Source organism: Homarus americanus, unplaced genomic scaffold (genome assembly GCF_018991925.1).
Source record: "Homarus americanus isolate GMGI-L3 unplaced genomic scaffold, GMGI_Hamer_2.0 scaffold25827, whole genome shotgun sequence".
In the NCBI taxonomy this organism is placed as follows: domain Eukaryota; kingdom Metazoa; phylum Arthropoda; class Malacostraca; order Decapoda; family Nephropidae; genus Homarus; species Homarus americanus.
The window spans coordinates 1,173,135-1,188,503 of NW_024738300.1; the positions used below are offsets into that span (position 1 = coordinate 1,173,135).

General features: G+C 36.3%; 1 protein-coding gene across 1 annotated transcript in view; it reads right to left on the bottom strand.

Annotated features, from left to right (window-relative positions):
* Positions 1–2,916: 2,916 nt before the first annotated feature.
* The window catches only part of LOC121873907 (glutamate receptor ionotropic, kainate 2-like), a 56,017-nt gene continuing 43,564 nt past the window's right edge, over positions 2,917–15,369 (bottom strand). Inside the window, exons 8-12 of the mRNA XM_042377786.1 lie at positions 13,180–13,397; positions 6,855–7,035; positions 6,427–6,526; positions 3,605–3,734; positions 2,917–3,319 (exon numbers count right to left, since the gene is read on the bottom strand). Of these exons, the coding sequence (XP_042233720.1) occupies positions 3,218–3,319; positions 3,605–3,734; positions 6,427–6,526; positions 6,855–7,035; positions 13,180–13,397 (731 nt within the window). The 3' untranslated portion in view covers positions 2,917–3,217. The remainder of the gene's footprint in view (positions 3,320–3,604; positions 3,735–6,426; positions 6,527–6,854; positions 7,036–13,179; positions 13,398–15,369) is intronic.

Below are 15,369 nucleotides of genomic sequence, written 5' to 3' on the forward strand. Positions count from 1 at the left end.
CTAGCATAATCCTAAATAAATGACATTATGTTGATACTTTCTTGTGCGTGGGAGGAAACATTTCTAATGGATTTTCAGCAGATTAGTTTGCCACCATTACTACATCTTACTGAAACAAAACGTTATGAGCTTGTCTTTACACTATGGGTCACTTTAATAATTTGGGTGATGATTTGTATATTACCTTCAATTAAATCTGTTCTATTTATGTTTTCTCTACCATAATTTGCTCCGATTTTTCCTGCATATCTGAAAAATTATATGACGCATCTCATTGAATGACCTTTATTCTCCAAGTAGTTTTACACCTCTCACTCTCTCTCTTTCACTCTGTTTATTTCTCTCTTGTATGTGTGTGAGCGAGTAGAGAGAGAGAGTGAAAGGTGTAAAACTAGTGTAATTGTGAACACTTGACCCACAATTAGAAGATATTTGTTTTCTATTAGAAATTAATTCAAATAATGGATATAATGTCTTTTCCACTACACGTATTTAACAAACAAGAACATATTAAATTAGTGTACTACAAGTATATACAGTATATATATATATATATATATATATATATATATATATATATATATATATATATATATATATATATATATATATATATATAAGCAGTATCTAGGTATATATTGATATAGATATAATACATCTGAGATGTGAATTGCACTATCTAATTTATATATATATATATATATATATATATATATATATATATATATATATATATATATATATATATATATATATATATATATATATATGATATCCAGAAATTTCAGAGTAATTTCAAATGCCCCGCCATGAGTGATACTGAGCGTTCAAGGTCATCTGAGGGGAGGGAGCGCTGCCTGCTCGTAGCGAGAGATTGCGGAACTAGGCCTATATGATATTAAATGTGATTTACCGAATTAATAATGATGCGATTCATGAAGTTAAGGGACTATTATTGAATTTGAAATTATTATAGATCGTTTAGCAGTCTGAATAATGTTACGGGTGTCCCAAGGAGTTATTAGTTAGGCGGTAAATATATCACGTAGGCCCAAGCTAACGCCTTGGGGAGACGCGACGCTGGCTAGGCCCAGTCCCGGAGAGCATTCACACAGACAAGACGTTCCGCGCGTCCATCAGAAATAGTCACGTGGCCTAGTCACCTGTGCTGCGCTATTGCAGTATAACAAGTAAGTCTCATTCGATCTCAGACAGGGTTAGATAGGGCAGTGATAAAGTAAACTAGAGCTAACAGTGAGTTCATTTCAGGGTTTCCGTCAGAACCCACTTGATTGGAGTTGACCGGAGTTGATTGGAGTTGACCGGAGTTGATTGGAGTTGACCGGAGTTGATTGGAGTTGACCGGAGTTGATTGGAGTTGACCGGAGTTGACTGCGAGAGATTGACTGCCGTTGATGATTGAGGGTGGCGATTGTCGCCATTGGACCGATCAGTGTAGGCCTGTCACTGTTTAGCGGGGTAGCAAAGGATCTCTTGAGTGAACGAGTGCTCCCGACAACTAAAACGACACGGGACCAGCATCGGCAGTGGGTGATCAGTTCTTACCACTCCGGTGCACAACACCACGTGTCCTCGGTCAGCTAGTGAAACCCTCTTGCTAACGGGAAGCTAAAGTTTCTCTCAACTGCACAAGGTCTGATTGGCTCACTCTCGTCCTGCCCATGGACGCACTGGGAGTACACTGAGGCTATCTGAGTATATTAATGGTCACACACTGAGACCGTGAGTCTAGGACTCTAGGAGATACCTAGAGGAACATTTTATCTTCATTATTACGGGTGTAGTTAACACCACTCCTCAGACTGATATTATCTTGACGTGTGTAGTTAATATTTCTTAAATAATTTTGATAATATTGTTTTGAATGTTTGTGCCATTAAGTGGAACCAGAGTGATACTGTGATTGATTCTTTTAATGCATCTGATTGTTCTTCATAATTCTGATCTCAGGTATAACCTTGTTCCCCAGAGTAGTGGTTAAGTTAGGTTAGGAAGTGTGCATCTGTTGGGGTGCTATAATTTTGTTGAGTGCCCTTAAGGCCTATTCATTGTAGAGTATTTAATTTCTTAAATTTTATTACCATTTCCTCAGTGACTGATATTATCTTGTTGAGTGCCCTTAAGGCCTATTCATTGTAGAGTATTTAATTTCTTAAATTTTATCACCATTTCCTCAGTGACTGATATTATCTTGCTGAAAGACCTTAAGGCCTATTCATTGTAGAGTATTTAATTTCTTATCTTTTATTACCATTCCTCAGTGACTGATATTATTTTGTTGAAGACCCTTAAGGCCTATTCATTGTGGAGTATTTAATTTCTTATTTTTTAGTACCATTTCCTAAGTGACTGATATTATTTTGTGAAAGCCTTAAGGCCTGTTCATGTGTGCGAGCAACATTTCTTAATACTTCAAATTTATTGTTGCCTGTGTTTCTAATAATTTCTATGTCATGTATAACTTTTATTCCCCAGAGTAGTGTTTAAAGTTTAAGTTAAGAGGTGCGCATATTGGTGTACCATTATTTGATTGTGTTTGTAGTGTTGGAGGGAATATAAGTGTCTAAATTTTACAGTGTGTCTCATTCATCCCAGTCACAGACGCTATCCTTCCACGGGTCACGGACAGTTCATTTTGTGTAGTAGATTTAAGTGTTCTTGTGCTGGTTCGGGATTTTTCTCAAAGGGGCGCTTCCACTGCCTTTACCATCTATTAAATTTTAATAAACCCCAAGTCAAGTGAGAAATTAAAGTCCAGCAAATTCCGACCGGTTACATATATATATATATATATATATATATATATATATATATATATATATATATATATATATATATATATATATATATATATATATATATATATATATATATATATATATATATATATATAGTACACTAATTTCCGTGCCGATAACATTAGGCATGATGGAAATAAGTATGGGACAAAATCCAACTTCAAATGAACTAGCATAACATCTCTTGGGTTGGTGAGACTTTGTTGACTTTATTTTAGTGGCTGTATTTTCATTTGAGGGATGAAATCTAGTTGGAAATAGTGCGTTTTGGTTTAGGTTTACACAAAATGATTTCTTTGCTGAATACTTTTCTTTATATGAAGTTCAGACTAATTTTCGTTTTGATTAAAATAAATGTCTCCAGTAACCTACTGCAGAACATGAGGTGGTGAGTTTCATTATATAAGATTTGGAGAATGGAGTGTAAGAGAGTGGAGTATCTCCAAGACGAACGCCAGCATACCAACAGCATATCCACCAACTAGTACCACGAACATGCCCTGCAAAATTGAATCACAGGGTTACACTTGTTCCTATTAAAACGATATAATACGTGAATTATTTGAAAATCACAAAATGTGCGATTATGTTGATGTATCATTAATAATGTTCAAATATTTTGTTTGTGTACATTAAGAGTAAATTAGAACTTGTACGGCATTTTTTTACGACATAATATGATTTTTGTCTTGCATATCTAATGTAGCGGCTAAGCTACGTTATCCGTGAAATTCTTGACATTAGCCTTTACAACTAAGAATATGTTTGAATATTGGTTGCTTTACCCAGAGGTTGGAGGGAGAGAGCGAACTTTTGACGGTGATCTTTGTAGGAGGTGAAACACATGCCGTAGCGTTAGGGCCAGAGAACTTAGACCAATATGAATAAAGTCCGTTCTCCGTTAACGCCATTATCCTGAAGGACAGAAATATTGTTTATCTAAGTCTTTGAGATATATGCAAAAAGTTTAGTATAAATGCACATAACAATGAGTTGTACTAGCTACAAAGCAGCATCTCTTCCACATCTCTTTTCTCTATAATCTTATCCAGCTCAAGGATAACGGATCCGACCACTAACGAGGTATAATCGAAAATAAACACACATCAAAGGTTATTAACGTCATATTGCCAAGTAAGACGTGAAGATATTGATGAACAGAAAATATTATGTGAACGAAATTATGAAAAAAACAAGTTAAACTTTACAACTCAATACAACCTTCTGCGAAACACTTCAGTTTGTCAACACCGGTACTCTCTGTCGCCACCTGTATGGTGTTGCTGATGGCCTGGTTCTGGTCTCTACCTATCATGTTGCCCAGGGTCAACATCTCCGGCAACAAGTACCTGTAACGTCCTTTATGGTCCCCAGTCACAACTGGGCTGTAGTGGTGGGTAATACCAAGGATTTTGATTCGATACGATACCAAACATTTTTCAGTTCAGTATCTGTGGTATCGAGTACCTATACCAAGTATTTGTGAAGTCAGTATCGGTTGTGTTGAGAACTTTGCAGCAATAACACTGAAGGTGAATAAATGAAATTTTTTTCAGGGCTTTTTGCATATAATAAAAAGTTACATACCTAAAAAAATAATAAAGAATTTATATGATTTGGATATTTAATAAAGAAAGTGCTACTCTTTAAAATAAAAAAAAGTAAATAACTAAATAACTAAATCCCAAGAACTTCTAATGAAAATAGTATCACTATGATAAGGGGAAAAAGTCTGGAAAATTAATCGATCTTACTTTTTTGTAGGTAACTGCTTAGAAATAATATATGACATTACTTTACTTGAATTCTCCTCGTTGTTTTCAGTACAGCCACACTGCACTTCTTTTTATTGTAGTAGTAGAAGTCATTGTGTCGGGTTACGGTCAGAGTAACTAGAGAGGGTATAGTATATCCGTCTCTGGAGAAACCAATACAGACAGTTACTGCATACGTCAAAACGTTATAGTTCGGGTTAGTTTCCTCATAGTGTCATTATCGCTGAATTTTTTATTGCATTTTGGTTGTTATCTATATCTGTAATATTATTATACTACGAAGACTATCTTATTGCAATTTACCATTTATTAATTTCAAGTAAGTGACGAGACGGAGCGCTAGACTTGCTGTTGATTGTGCAAGGACTATGCTTGCTAGAATTAGCAGTTTTATGGCAAATTAGCAACACGACACCAGAGGCACAGAATTGTGTTTCATCCCCTTCCTTACCCTGTACCCCTCCCCCTTCCCTGAAGTCTGTGGGTGAACTTCAAGGGGCTGGGCTGCCAGACACTGAATAATGGTAATTTGTGAAATTACTGATAACCCTTATAAGACTATTTGGCCAGTTTTAATGTAGTACTCATAGTACTCGATACCAAGCTTTCACTATCGATACTCTCAAGTATATGGTTGGTATCGGAAATATCGATACTTTGGTATCCATACGCCCACCACTACTGGCCTGCATTATTATTTGCACCGCGTATCCGAACAGTAAATTCAGAGTGGGAGAATTTTAACGAAATATGCGAAAATAATACATACAAATAGGCAGCCCTACAGCTGAAAATAATACCTTTAACAAAATAATGAACGACCTGTATCCGTTGTTTTTGGCTCAACTATAGCTTGCTTTCCCAGGCAGGTCCTGGCATGTTCTCAAATTGTCGTTTCTTGCAGGAACATTGTTATAACCTCATTTGTCTCACACAAAAACAGAATATACGTCTGTGTGTATTTTGTGTCGTGAGAAAACACTTCATTTCATATCTATGAACTAAAATCATCACGGAACCTGATCTAATCTGCAAGTTCACCAACTTTTGTTATCATTTAACACCGTGGATTACCCTTCCCCCTACAAAAAAAATCACTGCACCTCGACAATCAACCTTGGATGACTGATATTACTCATGAATTAATCCAGAAGCGACAGTGAGACGCGGTAATAAAGTTATTATTTTAGTGATTTAGTCTAAATTACCAGATGAAGGTCGACACAACAGGATCTAAGGACCATAATCAGCTTCCTCAGGGCAGGCATCAGGGTATGGTTCATAGATGAAGAAATTATGAACGTGTGCCAAGCGATGGTATATTCTAACCCAAAACGTGTAGAGTTAGTTTAAGACAACCTTGGAGGTTAGGAGAATAAAATGACTAGATTAAAGTGTCCTGTAAATGCTTTCAATTAAAGCTGAATTCTGAGTCAGAGATTTGTTTGATGCAATTGATTTAGGAGTACTGTAAGAACGATCCCGTAGATAATTAAAGAACATACGATAGATAGATAGATAGATCGAATAACAGACAGACAGAGAGACAGACAGTCAGACAACCAGATAGATCGATAGATAGAGAAGAACATAAGAACATAAGAAAATAAGGAGTCTGCAATAGGCCGGTTGGCCTGTGCATGGCAGCTCCTGTCGAGAGTTAGATAGTCACACCATTAGAAGATGAATTTTTCTGCAATACTGTATCAGGTAGGTAAGAATCTGCTCATACACTGATAACATTCATTACGGAACCAAAAAAACATTCTGGTTCACTATTTAGGAGAATTTCTTGTTGATAGAAACTGTCCGTTTGAGATGTAAATAATTACCTCTGACTTACAGCTGGTATCAGAAGACTATCTTTCTGGCCCACCATGGCATACATGAAGCGAAAATATTTTGCCTTAGTCTTATAGAAGTCGCACCTTCCTGTTGAAGAAAAAGTTTTCCTCACGGAAGAATAATTAGGGCGATTATCATAACATATTAAATGGCAAAGTGCTGATAATATTGGATGTATAATGAAAAAAACAGTTTTAAGAACATACTGTACTAACTGTAATAGTTAAAGATTGTATATGTGATGGAATAATTATCTCCATTGGTATTATCATATTGGCTCAAACAACAACATGCCTTAGCGACGTGAATAACACCATAACTATCCTTGATTTTTTTTCCTATGGTCTTTCTCCTAACATGTTACACTAAATGAAATATTGGTGTCAATGGCATTTATGGAAATATCAAATATAACCTGTTTGCGAGAAGTCCTGAGTCATTCTGTTAAAAATAGAGTTTTCAACATCGAGGAGGACGTGGTCACCTCTCCTCACCAGAGTGTCGAAGGCATCCCGGATATCTGCCGCTACCCTGTGTATGACGCGGCCCTTCTGCTCTAAGGCACCCACCTCACGGAATATACCAGACGTCGAGGTCTTGAAAAAAAAGTGAAAGGTTACTTGCTTCAACGTTGGTAATTTATTGAAGTCACGTACACACACACACACACACACCACGAATCACACCAAAACCGTAGTCATGCGCATCAATACCGCCACCACTCCAGTGCAAGCTCCAGCAGTTACAGTGGGTGCCCATCCTCTCCAGTAGGTGCAGTCTGCCAAACTCCTGGGTGTAACTATAGACCACAAACTGGACTGGAAGGCCCATGTAAACAACACTATCAAGGCAACCTCGTCCCCACTCTACATGCTACTACGACTCAGGTCACTTGGGGCACCCACGCCAGAGCTGAGGATTATCTACAACGCATTTATTCTCCCCAAATTAACGTATGCGTCACCAGCTTGATCGTCTTCTCTCACCTCTACCCAACAATATCAGCTACTGTAGAGAAGGTACAGAAGAGGGCCTGCAGAATCATGCTCGGCACCGACTACTCCGGCTACAACAACGCTCTCTCCACCCTGGAAATGCCATCCCTCAGTGACCTCCACCACCACGCATTAGCAAGGTTTGGTAGTCGACTGCTGCACCATCCTCGTCATCGACACCTATTACCACCTGCAATACCCCGCCCACCTTGCGCAGTCCGCCACTACAACAAAATTCAGGGCATATGAGCCCACACTGATAGATATAAGGGTAGCACCATCCCATCTATTGTTAAAATAATAAACAACTCCAGATTTATGTACTGTACAGCCCTGTAAATGTATTGAACGCATATCATTATGTTAAAATTACATGTAAGTTTATATATTATCAACCATTGGCTGCAACTCTATTAATAAACCGTTTATTATTATTATTATTATTATTATTATTATTATTATTATTATTATTATTATTATTATTATTATTATTATTACACATACACACACACACACACATACACACATGTCATTTATGAAGACTTACACTGATATCTTGAAGTTGTTCAAAACTCAATATATATATATATATATATATATATATATATATATATATATATATATATATATATATATATATCATGTAAATCCACAATGAAAACGTGGATATATATATATATATATATATATATATATATATATATATATATATATATATATATATATATATATATATATATATATATATATATATATATATATATATATATACTATAGTACTAGGCGTGTACGTATGTGTGTGTGTGTGTCTGCTCTGGGCAGCCGAAACGGCACAATCGTTTTTTATCAAACTTGGTGGAAAAATCGTAAAAAATTCGTAGAGTGGAAGAAACCTGGTCCCATATCGATGGCTTCTTCAGGAGGCCATTACATAACCATTTGATTTATGATGGAAAATGATGCAAGTCTATGGACTTGGCGCAACCTCATTCGCTGTTCTCTGTCAGCCCAGGATTGCAGTTATCATACGGCTCCCTCCTCCTCCTCCCTTTTTTTTCTTAGCTTTTTTTTTTTAATGTTGTTTGGATTAGTAAAGGAAGGAAGATGAGTAAATAGAAGAATAAATAAAGAAGGGGAAACAGAAAATACTTAGAGATAACAGATGGGGGGAGCTGAGTTTCATCATGCGTCTGGATGCGCAGTTTCAACGTTACCAGACGACCTTACAGCTACAGTGTATACTTATTCCTGTGGCTCATGGAAAAGGAGAAGAGATAAAAAGATAATAACAGGAATGCATGGAGAAGATGACTACAATAGATACAGGGTGAATATAGACAGTGAAACAGACAGGTGGTTGACAAAAATAGACAGATTCATACATGCACAAATAGACAATATGGTAACTAACATGACACACAGACAGACAGGCAGCTGACTGACTGGTTCACATTAGACAAACAGGCAGACACACTCCAACAACGGACAAGACAGACAGATTTGACGACAAAGAGTACAGACGGGCTTACATTCAAACACCACGCAGGCGAACAGACAGTTGGGATGGCAATAGACAGGACGGATAGACTTGAGACAGATTAGAAGGCATTTATAAACAAGAATAACACCAAATTGACCATAGCTGCGTCAGTGAGGGTAGGAGGTGTTACATCCACCAGCGTATATAATAAGACGCATTGAAAACTAACACCCTCGCGCGGAGAGAACATCGATGGTCGGCCAGTCATGTGAGATGGGCCTAAAACTGACTAACCTAGATGATGACTATGATGACTTAACACAGGTGATGACTTAAGCAGATGGTGACTAATATAACCAGAATCAAGGTCACTTCTCTTCATAATATAATTTATCTCGGAATGATATTCGGTGATTCAAAATATTTTTTATTTTATGATTTTAACCTCTCCTTATGGCGAATATATCTTTAATTAATTATTGTAACCTTTATTATATTGATTCTTATAGTATATTAGATACTGAAAGAATCACGACCACAATCATGATTATAGCAAGTACGACCATGATTAAAACAACCACGACTATGATCATAACCACCACCATGATTATAACAACCACGACCAAGATTATAACAACCACCACAATGATTATAACAACCACCACCATGATTATAACAACCACGACTATGATTATAACAACCACGACAATGATTATAAGAACAACGACCATGATTATAACAACCACGACCATGATTATAACAACCACTACTATGATCATAACCATGACTATGATTATAAAACCACGATAATGATTATAACAACCACGACCATGATTATAATAACCACGACCATGGTTATAACAACCACGACCATGATTATAACAACCACGACCATAATTATAATGTAATGATTGAATATCAGACCAAAGCTTATACAGCCCTCATGGTACCACCACATACCAGGTTGACACACCCCAAGACCCAAGGGACTTGACCTCGCCAGCTAATGACTTGAATTAGCGGGGGCTTGACCTACAACTCACCTGACCAAGACACCTGGGCATGACCACACCTGAACACAGCTGTCCAGATCTAACCAGTTTAGTGTTAATTGGGAAGGTCAAACACCTGTTGTGAGACCCCATATAAAGGAGCGGCAGTCCTGCACACAGGGATTCTGCTCATTCGTCTTATTGGGAGAGATTGGATGGAGTAGCAACCCTGGCTGGGGCTCTAGAGGGGGCAGTTGAAAAGATATCGAAGTCTTTAAACTGCTAGGAGAACATATGAGCACGGGGGTGGAGGAGACTGCAGTGGGAGCCGGTAAACAAAGTGAAAGATTACAGGGAAATAGTGTTAGGATTGATGACAAAACTAAATTAGACAGGGAGTTTAAAACTAAACGCGGTAAGGGGAGGACTCAGAACACTACTAACTTAAATGTATACTACACGAACAGTAGAAGTATGAGAAACAAAATGGATAATATTAGGGCCTTGGTATGTACCGAAAAAATCAATATAATTGCATTCACTGAAACATGGATCAACCTACACACACGTGAGTTACCAGTCGAATACCAAATTGCGGGTTACGAACTGTTCCATACCGATAGGCAGACCAGGAAAGGAGGCGGAGAAGGGATAATCTGAAGTGTGAAATAAATATGGAAATTAAAACTGAGAGGAATACAGTAAAACAATTTGGATAGAATTAAGCGACGGTAGGGAAAAATTAATCACAGGAGTAATATATAGACCTCCTAGTCTTGAGGTGAGTACAGACCCCTGAAGATGTGAATTACACGAAAGCGTTTGGGAACTTCGTGTTTTCTTCTTTCCTTGTGGTTATCAACACATACTAAGATCACGCGCACCTACAGTGATTTGTTTGCATATATATATATATATATATATATATATATATATATATATATATATATATATATATATATATATATATATATATATATATATATATATATATATATATATATATATATATATACAGAGAAAGCTGGCCACTTGATCTAGTACTGAGGCGAGAGCAGTGTTAGTGATTCTAGGTCTGAGGGAGACTCAGAGTTGCTACTTCTTATCAGTTTTCACAGAAGAAATTTGCGATGAAATTCCAGAGGTGGAACTGATATTTAAGGGAAAGGAAGAAGAGAAATTAAAGAATATCACTATCAGAAAAGAGGAGGTTCTTAAGAAGATAAATAAACTGAAGAAAACAAAATCCCCAGGGCCGGATGAAATTTTCCTTCGAGTCTTGAAAGAGTGTAGGGAACAGATTAGCGGACCCCTCTTAAACTTATTTACAAAATCATTAGACAATGGTGTTGCGCCAGACTTGTGGAAACAGGCAAATGTAGTGCCCATATTCAAAAAGGGAGACAGAGCATCCGCGTCAAATTACCAGCCGATCAGTTTGACGTCAGTAGTGGGGAAATTTCTTGAATCAATTATAGCAGATAGCATCCGATCGCATCTAGAGAAAAGCAAATTAATCTACGACTCTCAACATGGGTTTACAAAGGGAAAATCTTGTCTAACAAATCTGCTAACGTTTTGTAGGAAAGTCTTCGAGGTAGTAGATAATGAAGAAAATTACGATGTTATTTGCTTAGACTTTAGCAAAGCATTTGACAGAGACTTAGAAACCTTCCGGGACTTAGAAACCTTCCGGGACTTAGAAACCTTCCATATCAGGATAGGTTAAAGAAACTTAACTTGCATTCCCTAGAAAGACGAAGACTGCGGGTAGATATGATAGAAGTATTTAAATGGGTGAAAGGAATCAATAAAGGGGATATAGATAAAGTTCTTATAATATCCGAGCAGGATAGGACTCGGAGCAACGGATTCAAGTTGGATAAGTTTAGGTTTAGGAGGGAGATAGGAAGAAACTGGTTCACAAATAGGGTGGTGGACGAGTGGAACAAGCTTAGCAACTTTGTAGTGAGTGCGGGAACTCTGGAAAGTTTCAAAAGGAGGCTAGATAGATTCATGGATGATAGAGAGTGGTAGTAACTCGACAGGAGCTGCCATGCACAGGCCAACCGGCCTATTGCAGACTCCTTATTTTCTTATGTTCTTATGTTCTTATGTTAGAACTGCTAGGACTGAAGTGGTCTCCCCTCCAAACTGCTTAGTGGTAGATCAGAATTGGGTGGTGTCCAGCTAAAGAATGACTGGCTCCCCGGGACTGTCATGCCCTTCTGCTAACTCAAAATGACTTCACGAAGGATGATGCTTGGGTTTCAAGCTTCTATAAACTACTACCATAGGGAAGGGTCTGTATTAGTCCCTTACTTTTTATATAAATGTCAGGGCAGTACATTAAGTTTATATAATCATATCACCCCTTGTAACTTTCCACAGGCTCTGTGGTCAGGACATAGAAGCCGGCTACTGCAGGCACTCTTACTCAACCCCTCACACCAACAGGACGTATTTGAGAAGAACTATTTAATATAGCCTCCGTCCTCATTTAACACTCATAGCTACAGTGATTAAGTTACGGTGACATACACTTGGAACTGTATATAATATATTTTCTTAATAAATAGAAGAAAGACAATTCGGTTTTGCTACTAAAACCCTATATACTTTTACATGTTCCAGCCCCATTTACTCATCAAGAATTAACGGTTAAAGGGCCAGTTCAGGTCGATATGAGTCAATTCCTTGGTATGAACACCTGACTCCACGTCAGCAGCGTTGCCGAAATACCTGGCTGGAAAATTATCTCGTTGAGCCATGAATCATCCTTAATTGACGTTGCACATATCTAACTAAGATAATTGATAATTTACATCAAATAATTGTGAGATTACAAGTGATAAGCAGTGCATCTAGTTATCAAGTAAGAGTCATTAATTTAATAAGTAATGAGCTTCAAAGGTGATATCAACATGTTGAGACGTCACTTGGGTTGCAGAGACCCGTGTACGTGACTAAAGCAGCTACATTTGACCAAGCTAAATAAATGCTTGCTAAATACTTACTACATGCAAGCTATGAAAACCGTCTTTGACCCCTACGGGTCAGTGTAAAATTCATAAGGAAAACTTATTCATCCATATTGTATAATACTCTGGTTGCTATACTGGTTACAGACTAAACTGGTTACACACACACACATACACACAAGCATGTCCACTGGAAACATATATATTTTCAGCGGGAAAAAATATTGCATTAGTGATTTCAGTTAGGCAGATTGTTTTACTTGAAACTCGAGAAAAAATTCAGATGACATACACGGAAGTGAGTCACATATATTGTTTTGGTCTTCCATATCATGGTCACGGATGGGTCCTTCACTACATCCTCCAGGGTCTGGTAAGGCTCTGGGATGTGTCTCACGGCCAGGAGGGACATGAGGTTGCCGGAGTAGCTCCGTGTTAACACCAGCGTCATCAACATCCACACCCCTAACAGTACCCGCTGCCACCACCACATAGCCAATAAAGACACATCTGAGGAAAAATGTTAATGATAAACTTCTCTTTAACATTTAAGGTTGACAAATGAAATACATACAATATTACCAGCTATGTAGAGAGTATTTTCTACAAAGACTTTTAACAATTCAACTCAGAGACCAAACAAACTTAGCATTAAATGCACTACTATAGTTTGTAAGCAGGTAATCCATAAAGTATTTCATTAATATAATTTACTCTCATGTTTAGTTAGTATGCTTCCCATAATATTTTCCTTCGCTAAATAGGGTGTTTGTTATGAATGATTTGGAGAACTATAGTACTAAGGAATTTGACATTAATGTTATTAGCGATATAGACAGATATGCTACCTCTACAATCATAAAACTAAGGCAGGAAAAGGATTTAGTAGAGAGAGAACGACTTCGGGGTGAGGTCATCGTGCCGATCCTCCTAACAAACAGATTGGAAAATAATGTTTTTAATTTCTTATATTGAGAAGAAGCAAATTTTATCATCATATTAATCTTTTAAATCAACTTACTGAATAAATTTTGATATAATTTTTAATATGAAAACAAAAGCCATCTGAAATGGCTGAAGAACATTTGAAAAAACTAATCGTATATACTGGATGAGGAACATCCCTAGTCTCTACAGTGGAAACGAATTTATAATTGTTCACTAAGAGTGGATTGTGGATATGACAAATGGCGACTGACTGTAAGTCATACAGAAATTACAAACAACTCATTGAAGCGAGGGAAGATGATAATATGTTAGGCATATTAATCAAGCTCATGTTTGTAACAGGAAGTATAGACTGGAGAAAACGGTTAATATTTTAACGTAAATTACGAAATAATTTATATGCCTAATAAACAGATCTTAAGAATAAATTTAAAAGTGTCCAAATATCTTAGACCCAAAAATAAAAGGAAAAAATTACCAAGTGTATAGAAGAGATGTTGGAAATTGTGAGGCGCCGACTGGGTAATGAAGGTTCAATATAAAAACAGAAGATTGTAGGGAAATTTTTCTTCCAACAAAGAATTTACAAAGTCAAGGATTATTTTTAAGTACTAAGTATATATATATATATATATATTATATATATATATATATATATATATATATATATATATATATATATATATATATATATATATATATATATATATATATATATATATATATATATATATATATATATATATATATATATATATATATATATATATATATCTTATCCACGTTTTCATTGTGGATTTACATGAAAAAAAAAAAAAAAAATATATGTATATATATATATATATATATATATATATATATATATATATATATATATATATATATATATATATATATATATATATATATATATATATATATATATATATATATAGTATATATATATATTAGGGTGGTCCTTATTTTTCAACTTTGGAATTTTTTGCCACAGACCCTGCTAAAAGTGTCCATTTAGCACAAAAACATTTTGTGTAGATTTGTTTTTAAATATATTAATATTTAGAGGTTGCTCAAAGCTGTCAAAAATTAAGTAATCAATGTAGTCGATTACTTTGTAGCCGATTACGCCCACCACTAGTGCGTCGCATTTGGCACGATTGTGGTGAGTTTTTGCTGGTCGTGATTGATGATTGGGGAAATTAGAAACAGTTCTGCAGCGTATTCTCATTATTAATTTATATTAATAGTTAATTTCTTTATTCCTCAGGTCAAAATGGCTAATGCAGGAGTAAAAACACGAGAAAATGTGTATTTGATAAAGACATTATGTGATGACATTACAGGGGCTAAGTTACCTTCAAACAGGCAAGTGCTACAGTATTTTTTAAGCCTGCATCGCATACAGAAAAAAACATCAGAGTGGCAGCTGGGGAAGTTCACAGACAAAGTTCTTCAATTTTGGACAAAAGCAAACATTCCCACACACCACAAACCAGATTGTGTGAATCAAGTGCACAAAATGTTTGACAAGTGG